We start from the raw sequence: 11,276 nt of genomic DNA on the forward strand, positions 1-11,276 counted from the left end.
TATTTAATGAGGCAAAATTTAATCCCAGTTTATATCAGGAATTCACTCATATAATTTAAATTATTTCATTATACAATTAAGAGGTTGAAAAATATACATCCAAATTTATTTTTTGTCTTAAATATTCGGATGTAAAAATAAATAATATTTAAACAAGAAAATTAGTGGTATTTAGGGGTTTTTTATTTAAAATGATAATTGAAATAGCTCTTTTAAACAAGTGGCCTTTAATTTAAGCATAACATATTTATTGATTTATAGCTTGAAGCTCAAATGGTTGTGTAAGTATATTAGTATAAATTTAGAAGATTTATTTAAAAAGAAAATATCTTTCGTTTATCAAACAAAATACCTATTATCAATAATATTAACATTCACACTTTCTCTCTGTTTGAAATTTTTAACTATAAATTTGCATTAGGGTTTTCTTCATAATTTATATTTTATGTAAGAAAGAACTTATTGTCACAACGCTGCTGCTTGAATTGCAACTTATTTTATCTAATTTTTAATAAGCTATTTGACATAGCAATAGCAAGCGATGGATATAGCTTTTCAAAAATTTTACGCTTTGTAAATTTTATTGCTTCAGAATTATCAAAGCAAATTGCATACAGCTTTTTCAAATAATTTAGAGGAAAATTAAATTAAAATCAAATAAAAGTAAAAAAAAGTTCAATCAATCATAATCATGTTTATGTTTATGGAATGATTAAGCTTCAAATAATTTGTGTTTGCTTTATTTAATGTTTTTGAATTATAAAGGTATAGTGGCAAATTATATTTTATTTGTTAAAAAGGAATAATTCTTAAGAAAATCTAAATAACCCTCATAAAGAAATTAAAGAGAACAATCAAGGTAAATAAATAAACAAACAAGCAATTTAATAAACATAAGCAAAAGAAAAACTGAGAAAACAATATATTTGTTTTCTAACACATACACAATATAAGAAGTTCTCTCTCCAAAAAGTCAATTAAAAAGTTGTATTGATATAAACATAAGTAAGTAGAATGAAAGTCAATTAGATGAATGAATGAAAATGGTTTTTCGGCAATATTTTAATTAAAAAGTAAGTAAAATATAAAAATAATAAGAATTAAATAATTTAACTATAATGAAATACTATTTCTTTTTTGTTTTTTATATAATTTAGTAATATAAAGTTGTTTTTTTTAACTTTTACTACGATTTCCTAAGTGAGTTTTATAACTGTATAAACTCACATTTAAGAATCGTATTTTTAAATGTGTATGAAGTGGTTTTATTCGCAATGAAACGATTTATTGATTGCTTTATTTTGCTTTAAAGAATTAAGACTTGTTTTTTTAACGCGCCTTATTATCTGTAGCAATCAAAAACATCCAAAAAAATCGATTCTAAAAGTGCTTCCTCTAAAGCTTAAAACTAGAGAGTTAAAAGTTTAATTTATATGTTTTTTTTAATTTATATTAAGTGGAGAGAGTTCTTATGTGTTGTTTTTGCTTGATTGCTTTTTTTTGCTTATTTATTTATTTGATTGAGTTATTTTTTTGAGGAGTTGGATAGTAAGTAGATTAAGATAGTTAATAGATAGATAGATAATTTTTTATTTTATTTAGGTTTTCTTAGTCCAATCTACTTTCAAACTACAAATACTAAGTACGTACGTAAAGCTATTTATTTACTTTTTGTATTAATAAATATTTACATTCATTTTATTATGTAATTCCTAATTCTTTTCTTCATCTCTCATCTCATTCAATTCTGATCTTTAGATTCCTTTTTCTTTTTATCTTTCTTATATCCTAATTTATTCAGAAGAAAGATAGATTGATTGATTTATACATAGGAAAAATATTGATTGACTAAAGTAAAGCTTGAAAATCAATCAAATCAATAGATAGATAGGCATTATAAATAGTCTGTGAAGATATCTTCAATTCTTATTTCATAAGTTAGCTGCGTTTTCTTCTATCAGTCAGTCTGTTATTTAGTTTTTATATATGTATGCAAGCAAGCAGTAATTTTGTGATCACTCACTCACTCTCTAGTCTCTGCACTCATCTATTTTTTTTCTAATTTTCGAAGATGTATAATTTTTTTGGAATATCAATCAGAGGAATGTTACTAGCAGATAAAAATAAGCAAATCTAGGTATAAATTGAGCATTATATAGTTTTAAAGTAGTTAGGATATCAAATAGGGGAGCACTGTTGCGAATATTCTTGAAATAGTTTTTATATGTTTAAGTAAGATTGATAGATAGTTAATATTTTCAATCAAAAACTCAAATAAGTTAGCTTCCATTAGCACGATAAACATCTCTGACAACTTGGTCAAAGAATCTTCTGCAGGATTGCATAGGCTTAAGTTATTAGAAAGTGCAGTCGAAGAACTTCTAAGCGCTATCAAGACCAATTTCAGGAACTTCTTCGATGGTGCTACCAAATTTATCATCAGTCATACATCTGTAGTGAGCATCAACTAATCTTTTGCAAGGAAGGAAACCCAAAGAGTGGAATTGAGAAGAGGAGTCACCAGCGAGTTGAACCATCTTACGTCTGCACTATTCGATACCTTGTAAGTAATAGCCACATTCCTTGTTCTTGTTGGCAACAAAACGAACTTCACCTTCAGAGGGAACAAAACCCTTGACTTCATCATCAAATTCAGAGTCTTTAACAGGATTTAAAAACATTTCTTACTATTTGATAAATATCTGTATTTTTTAGATTTATTGAATTTATTATTTGTTTTTTGAATGAAATTGTTTTTAGTTTTTTCTTAAGATGTTTATTGTGGATTTATTCAGATTCTTAATGCAAAATCTTAATATTAAATAAAGTACAATTTATTTATTTAATTATTTATGGGTAAGCAAGCAAGCTAATTAATTTAGAAGCAGTACTTTTCATAATAGGGTTAGGTATCTATCTATTTATCATTCAATGAGCGTATCTTTCTTAAATCGATCAAATTAATTAGCTTTTTCTTAATTTGTTTATGTGCAAATTGAGTTTTATTTATGGTCTGATTCCTATCAAATTTTGTTAAAATTAATTGATTTTCATTCATCAAAATAAAATGAAAATTTTATTTTCTGACAAAAACAAAAAATGATAAGATATTCTTTTTACTCTATCAATCACTAAGCATTTATTTTGAAATTTTAAGTGCTCTTATTTTTTTTCAAAGTTAACTTGAATGATTATATGTGATTAACTTATAATTTAATTTATTTGCTATGCTAATGTTGAGAAAAACTGATGACCAATATTCGTCTTGCAAATTTTTTTATTTTAATTAGGGCATTTATACATGACTGACTGACTGATAGGTAACACTTGAAAGCAAACAGTAATTCGGATTAAAATTAATCAAGCGTTTATTTTAATAGTTTGATCATTTAGATTGATTTTAGTGAATAGGCTGACAATATAATTTTTAGTAATAATTTCAAGTGTGTTACATTAAAATTCAAATGAATCTATAACATATTTAAAATTCAGTATTAAAATAAATGATAAATGCTAGAATAGTCCCATTTTCTATTAATGAAGGTAATGAAAAAGATTTTTTTTGTTAAGAGAGAATTTTAAAAAGATGTAATTGGAATACTTTTTTACCATATATTTAAATATAGTAAGCAGCGTATTTATTTTCCTAAATATTTCTTATAATAGCGTATTAAACTAAATATTTATCTCGAACAGAAAAAACACATACTTTGGCTGACTGATTTTTTTATTAAGTTTTAGCCTGTATTATTTTCAGATAAAAGTATGCGAAGTGTTTACGTTTTACGAATTCGTTAATTCAAATAAACTCGACAACTGTAAAACCTTTATGTTAGCATAAGCTTACTTTTATAGTTTTGGTGGTGGTCCCCAAAGTAAGGTTCTTTAAAATATTGACATTATAATTATTTTTATTAGTAAGAATTCATAAGTTTTACTTAGCGACCACCTTTAAAACTTTGACATTCGATCTTATTTAAATAACAAATGTATGATAATTATATTTTTTAAAATTGTAATACACATAAAGAGAAATATGAGGAAATAAATGAATTTATTTATATATGTTTTTTTTCTCCTTAATTATAATTTTAATTTTATTTTATGTCTATAAAATTCCTACAAACCTGTTAAAAAGTTTGTTGAATTACTCCTTTTTGAACAAATAAAACCGGATTTAAAGAGAAAAATGAAAAATTTTTGGTATTAAAAAATGGAATGAAAAAAATATTATTTTTTACTTAAGTAAAATCTTGATATTGTTAAAATATAATGCTTTTGAATTAAAACAAATAGGTATTTATAAATTGAATTCACAAGAAAGCTTTAATATATTTACGAGAAATCCAAATAACGTTTAATGGCATAAAATTACATTTACAGTAAAAGCTTTTATAATTATATTTATAAATGATAAATTACTTTAGTTTTTTTAGAATGTAATTAAAGTCTCTACCCATAAACAGTTATTTTGTATCAATTTTGATAAGATAAATTAACGGATTTATTTGAAATAATGAATCCAATAGATAAAATTTTAATACTTTCAAGAATAGAAAAATAAATAGAATAAATTAGTTATAATAATACATTAATCAAAGTTTTATAAAAAATATTTGCTATTTTATTTATGTTTTTTGTATTTTTTTTGTTGCTGGAATTTGGTGGTTTATCAATTTATGTAGTAATAAGAGTTGATCCTCTATTAAAAATTTGTCAATTCCAACATATTTTTCTATTTTCAATAAGCATTAACAGAAAAATTTTGCAAAATTGTTAAAACTAAAATAACTTAATTAAATCATCATTGATTAATTGTTTTTTAATTTGGCGTCTTAAAAAATTTAATTATTATAAATATTAAAAATTATTGAGAAACAAATTTTTGGAATACCATTCATTATTTCTTAATGTCTAAATTTAAAGTCCTTTAAATTCTGTATAATAAATAAAAGAATTTGTTTTTCATTGGTTAAGTTAAACAAACACTATAAAATAATAATCATTCACTATTTCATTAAAATTCTAAATCAATAGAAAAATTACTTTAGTCAACTATCATATTTTTTTTATTTTACAGTCAAGTAAAGTAAAATTATTAAGTTCGTTCCTTTACAATCAAAATAAATATTAAATTTCAGTAAATATTAAAAATTATTAGTGAAACACATTTTGTGATACCATTAATTTATTCTTAAAGCCTAAATTTAAAGGTTATCTAATATATTTAATAAAAATAATTTTTTGCTTGATTAATTGATTGAATGATTAACAGGCTTTCTAAAATAGTCATTATAATTTAAGACATATTTTGCATATCAAACACTATTTTATTAAAATTCTAGCTAATCAGAAATATTACTTTGATCAATTATTATCTCTTTTTTAAATTACATTAAAAAAAAGAACACTTTTAATGTTTCTTACCTATTTCCTGCTAATTTTAGAGAGAAATAGTAACAATAAAAATAGATATTTTTTTAGATTATTAGAAAAATGTATAATTAATTTTAATAATAATTATTATTTGTTAGCAATTTAAAAATTTTATTTATAAAAAATAAAATTATTTTTACTTTTAATTAACTTTAACACTAAAATATTTAATTTTTATCTTATAAATGCATATTGTTAGGTTATAGATATAAATTAATGATAATTCCTTATACTTATAATTGGATATTTCATAAGTATTAATTTATTTTTTTTTTAATTAAAAATGTAAAACAAACGAAAGATTTTCCTAAAAAAATTATTTCAAAAAAAAGCAAATTTTTATTTTGGAATATTATTTTTTAATAATTAAAAGTAATTATGTTATTGATATTTCTATCTATCTATCTTTTTAATTTAGAATTTGAATATAAACTATCAATTAAATATCATATAATTTACAGTTTTTTTTTTATAGATATTAAATATTTAAATTTAAAGGTAAGTAGTGGTTATAATTGCCTACTACAAAAAGAATCTAAATTTTTATTTAGCACAAATATATTATAAAAATGAGCAATAATCATGTTAGTGAATAAAATTAGGTTGTCTAAAACGCACCATACACAGATAACTCACATTAAAACCAAGGCATATCATAAAATCAATTAGATACAAATATTTAATCTTAGAAATAAAATATGCCAAATAATTTAGAAAAAAAGACTCATGAACCATATAAATCTAGAATTGAAGCCCACGATTCAGTCGAAAGTAGTGAATTAATAAATTAATTAGCTTAATTAAGTTCATAGAGAAAAAAGCAGGACCCTTCTGGAGATAGCAAGCTCCTTGAAGAACCTAATGATATAGATGATGATCTTAATTTCTCATAAAATACATTTGAAACAAAAGATATTCCATTCAATATTGACACATAAATGACAGAAACTAATCCAAAAGTATAATCTGCAGCTAGAAATAATTAAATTTTATAAGATAATTTAGAAGATTCTTTAGAAAAGGGAAACAATAATTTAGGCTTTAAAAATAATCTTGCCAATAAATAAAATGCTGATTAAGTCCAAAAGAAATAAGATGATGAAAAGCATAAATAAATAATGATCATAGAGAATAATTAATTTGATAAAAAAAATGATAAATTAGATGAACATATGCAGGAAACACATATAAACTAAGTATAAAATACTATTCCTTAAAATCCATAATAGTTATTATAAGATTAGGCAGCAAATTAAATAAATTTATAAGAAGTTGCTAAATAGCTTCAAGCTGGAGAATAAATAAAATATTTTCCTTAATAAACTGATAAAGAAATTAAACCAGTTACAAATTAATAAAAAGATTTATAACAAAAGGGAATTGATTAAAAACTTGTTACTTTTTAAGCTGAAAATGTTGTAGAAGATTCATAAAATGAGGGAGAGTTTTAAGAAAATTTGGTTCAATACAATTAGTAAAACATACCTACTACCTAATAAAATTTATAAACTGTATAAGAAGAAAGTAACATTTATTAGAGTTCAAAAGGTAGTATTATTCCACCTTAGACATTTATTTAATTAAATGTAAATGAATAGCAAGAAAACCATACCTAAAAAAAACCTTTTGACTATTAATAGCTTGAAGGATTTTTAAAAAATTAAAAAAGAAACATGGTCTTTCCTAAATAAAACGAAAACTAAGAAATAATTGAAAAATACAATGAAAATATCTTATATCCTAATTAAGAAAACTAATTCGGAGATAGTAGCCCCTTAATAAATAAAGGTAATGCTTCCAAAAATTCTGGGTTAAATATAAGCTCTGAAAATTTCAAATTCACAGTTTAACCAATTGTTAATTCTAGCTAATTCTTTCATTAAGAACCTAGGTAATAAAATTAATATTTAAAAAAATTTTTAATATTAAATTAAATATATTCATATACCATAATGCATGTCAAAAGCTTTAAATTTTTTTTTAGATTTTGATGATTTTATTAAAGAAAACTACAAATTTTAAAAAAAGTAAATTTACTTTTCTTACAACAAATATAATTTCAGAGACAATAAAGTATGTATTTATTGAATACTTTTTATAAAGTTTGAAAAATAAATCTATAATAAATACAAAATTTAAACAATTTTTATTTTAATAATTATTAGATCAAATAATTCTCCTCAATAAATATAATTGGATAATGGAAAAACAAACTTGAAGGCCTAAGGAAATAGGATAATGAGCAACAGTGGCATTAAATAAGTAGGTTTTGTTGACGACTAATAATAAAAAATTAATTCATAGTCACTTCAAGTTAGTGAGATGTATTAGTCTAATTTTTATTAAGATGTAGCACCAAGTGGGAAACATTTGTCTGACTAAACTTTAATAAGTATTACTAATAGCAGTTAACCTTCTAACTTGGTTAATCGTTTAAGCAATTTTAAATCAAATTAAGAAGACTTTTAAAATGACTTTTAATAGTAGCAATAGCCTTAGTAAAAGTAGTAGATGAAGAGATTTACTAATTTAAGAGAGTCTATGAATGAAGATTAAGATATTCCTGAAGAGCTAAGTATTTTGTCAAAGAATACTGTTTAAAAATATATGGCTGAATAGGTTAATATAATTGGCAGTGGTACAAGTATCAAAGACGCTAAGAGATAATCAACCGCAAGTATGCTAACAGTAGAAAGTAAAGATATGGAAGCAGCCACTTAAGATTAGGTTAGAAAAATAGTTGCTGAGTAAGTTGAAAACATGATTAAATCTAAATTAGATGGATAATCCTCAACAAAATAAAATAATTTGATTTTTAATAATGAAGATCTTTTTAGATAAGTGATAAGGGAAGAATTACAAAACTTTTTAAAATAAAATGCTAATTTAATACGCCCTGGTTCAATAAATTAACTATCTTCTCCCTCTAATAGCTATCAAAACTCTCGAATTCAAGATAGGAAAAATGCTAATAAATAATTTGAAAAAGTGTCTGAAAAAAAATTCTCATCGGCTTAGATTTCTCAAAGGGAAATAGAGCAAATGTCTTTAAAAGAACAATTATAAATAGCAAATTAAAATCCTTCACCTTATCTTAATAACTAAGATATAGATAATATTATTGATGAATCTATTTAAAAGCACTAGTTTGCTTAGCTTCAAAATAAGTTCAGTCAATTTTAAAATTAATAGTAAAATTTTGACAGGAAACCTGTAAGTTAGAACACTCCTGAAACTGCTTAAAAGTTAACTAATAATAGAGATTTCAATACTAGAGAGTTTGAAGAAACAAAAAGGAAAACTGATTATAATAAATATGGTGATTTTCCAATTTCAATAACAGGAAATAATCAAAAAAACAATTAAAATTAATAAATATCAAATAAATCCTATAAAGATTAATACTTATTGTTCAAAAATGGTATTTAAAATGAGCAAAGTAATAACAACGATAGTTTGTAAAATTATACTCAAAATCATTAAATGTTTGCTGAATAAAAGCAAAGCAATAGACAAATTCATTAGAATTCTCATATTACTACAGAAAACAGTCCTTAATTTGCAGTTGAAAGAGATTCATTAAGATTAGCTGAAATTTCATTTAGTATGAATAGATAATAAGCTAATCAAATAAATAGACCTTCACTCATATCGAATGAATCTCATTCATCTAATTAAAATTTTAATCATAATCATTTATAAAATAAATAGAGTCATTATTAATAATATTAGTAAAGTAGAAATTTACTTTCTAAATAATCTGATTATAGCATTTCCAGTTTTGCTCCTCTTCCTCCAATTAGACATAGTAAGAGTTAATAAGATTCTAATATGAATTAGTAAGATTCGTAGAGAGATACTCTTCCAGATGCACCTTTTTCTAGTGCTCAGTCACCTACATCTTTGTTAGTTCAATCAGGTTAAGAAGGCTTAGAATAAAAATTAAACTATTAAAATTTAATAATAAATCCACCGAAAAGACATCTACGAGCTTAAAGTGACAATGAAAACGAATATCAGAATGCTAATATCTAAAATAATAATTATATGATGGAGTCAAGCATTATTTAAAGGAACAGTGATTAGCACTAGTCGATAGAATCTATATAAAACTAAGTTTTCTATAATTAGAATTAAGGAATTTTTAACAGCTAAAAGAAAATCAGATAACCAACCAAAGGAAATTAAGGATACTAAAATTAATAATCTATTACATAAATATGGGAAAAATCTTTAGATTTCTAATCAAGGGGACAGCTTAACCGAGCATACTAAATGTTATTAGACATAGGTAGCAATTTTTTAATTACAATTCGAAAGATATTTTATAAAAAATTAATTAATTTTTTAAAAATAAATTATAGAGGATGATATCTATTTGCTTAGAATGATGAGTATAACTGGACCTTGTTTTTCTAAACTAAACCAAAATGTAGGGAAAAAGCTTATAAGAAGAATCAACAAAATAACTCAAAGTTAGTTTATGGATAGTATTAGCTTTTAGTTATTTTAAAAAATATACGAATAAGACCTTTTGGAAGATTTAAATTTAGAAGATCATTAGAGCATTAAAGAAATCCTCTATGATATTTCTGCTACTCCTTTTTTAGGAGAGTAGGCAGCTAAATTATACAATCTAATTGATAACTAAGAAAATAGTTGAGTTTATTTTTGTTATTATATAAATATTTTGAAAAAAAGTTAACTATTAATAAAATTAAGAATCTGATTATTTGAAATTAATTAAAATAAAATACTTATCAAATAATTTAAATAACTCATTTTTATTAAATATCTTTTGAAAATTATGTACTAAATAAATTAAGCTTAATTTATTTAAAAAGTAGGGTACAAATTTTTAATATCTCTATTTCTAATTAGCTGGTTTTCTATGTTAAAATTATTAAAAATATTTATTTATAGTTAAATTTAGAATGTATTTTTATTTTATACCAGAATTTTTTACAAATAATTATTTTTAAACAATCAATTTTATTGTGATTTTTACAAAGTATTTTTGAAATATGATCTAAATTTTAAGTTAATTTTTAATTCTTAATAAAAATTATTGATTTAATAAACTATTTATTGTTATTTGCATATCTAATAATTAATTAGATTTTCTATTTTACTTAAAAATTTTATGTTTATGTTTAGATGTATAAATATTTCTATAGAGATTTAGAAGTTTTACCTAAGTGTTGCAAATAAATTTAGTATGAGTAAATGGGAATTTGGTATCTAGTAATGTATCAAATAAAATTGGCTAAAATCTTTTAAGTTCACTAAGACTTTAATGCTTTAATTTTTCTCACATAAAATTATTTAAAATAAAACTTGAATTAATAGTTGAGAATAATTTGAGCGATTTCCTTACTATAAACTTTGTATTAATTAGTCTTTGAGTATTATTTTTATTCAAAAAAATGTATTTTATTATTTTATTTTTACAAGAAAATCTTCTATTTTATGATAAAATATAATAATTCTTACCTGAATTTATTTAGAAAATAGTTTAAATTTAAAGTATTCTTAAAAATATTCAAATATTTTAATAACTTTTAATAAATATTTTTACATATTAAATATGATTAAAATGTTTAAATTTCTGGTTAATTATTATATAAAAATTCTTAATACAATCACTAAAATAACTAAAATAGATAATTTTAGAGAAAATTAAAACTTAAGAAGATTATTTATTAAAAAATCTTTAATATTTTGTATCCACTTTATCTTTTTCTGAGCAAAAAAATTAGTAGAAAAAAAAGTAGATAATTTAATTATTAAATAAAAATTCAAATCAAAATATTTATAACTACCTGATTGACATATACCTT

General features: G+C 22.2%; 4 protein-coding genes across 4 annotated transcripts; 3 read left to right on the forward strand and 1 right to left on the reverse strand. All coding sequences in view use genetic code 6, as the record gives it.

Annotated features, from left to right (window-relative positions):
• Positions 1–1,037: 1,037 nt before the first annotated feature.
• Positions 1,038–1,490, forward strand: TTHERM_000653669 (transmembrane protein, putative; the record flags this gene model as incomplete). Its single annotated transcript, XM_012797198.1, has 1 exon — positions 1,038–1,490. One exon carries the CDS (start codon positions 1,038–1,040, stop codon positions 1,488–1,490), a length of 453 nt encoding a protein of 150 aa, XP_012652652.1.
• Positions 1,491–2,270: 780 nt separating this feature from the next.
• TTHERM_00653670 (hypothetical protein) lies at positions 2,271–2,681 on the reverse strand (the record flags this gene model as incomplete). Its single annotated transcript, XM_001013919.3, has 1 exon — positions 2,271–2,681. One exon carries the CDS (start codon positions 2,679–2,681, stop codon positions 2,271–2,273), a length of 411 nt encoding a protein of 136 aa, XP_001013919.3.
• Positions 2,682–3,503: 822 nt separating this feature from the next.
• On the forward strand, positions 3,504–3,995 carry TTHERM_000653659 (hypothetical protein; the record flags this gene model as incomplete). The annotated part of the gene is made up of 3 exons (XM_012797199.1): positions 3,504–3,543; positions 3,765–3,875; positions 3,943–3,995. 3 exons carry the CDS (start codon positions 3,504–3,506, stop codon positions 3,993–3,995), a joined length of 204 nt encoding a protein of 67 aa, XP_012652653.1.
• Positions 3,996–5,942: 1,947 nt separating this feature from the next.
• TTHERM_00653660 (endo-1,4-beta-xylanase xylA, putative) lies at positions 5,943–10,099 on the forward strand (the record flags this gene model as incomplete). Its single annotated transcript, XM_001013918.2, has 3 exons — positions 5,943–7,327; positions 7,602–9,727; positions 9,801–10,099. Exons 1-3 carry the CDS (start codon positions 6,006–6,008, stop codon positions 10,097–10,099), a joined length of 3,747 nt encoding a protein of 1,248 aa, XP_001013918.2. The 5' UTR covers positions 5,943–6,005.
• Positions 10,100–11,276: the final 1,177 nt, after the last annotated feature.

The sequence above is a fragment of the Tetrahymena thermophila genome, assembly GCF_000189635.1.
Source record: "Tetrahymena thermophila SB210 genomic scaffold scf_8254667, whole genome shotgun sequence".
Lineage (NCBI taxonomy): Eukaryota > Ciliophora > Oligohymenophorea > Hymenostomatida > Tetrahymenidae > Tetrahymena > Tetrahymena thermophila.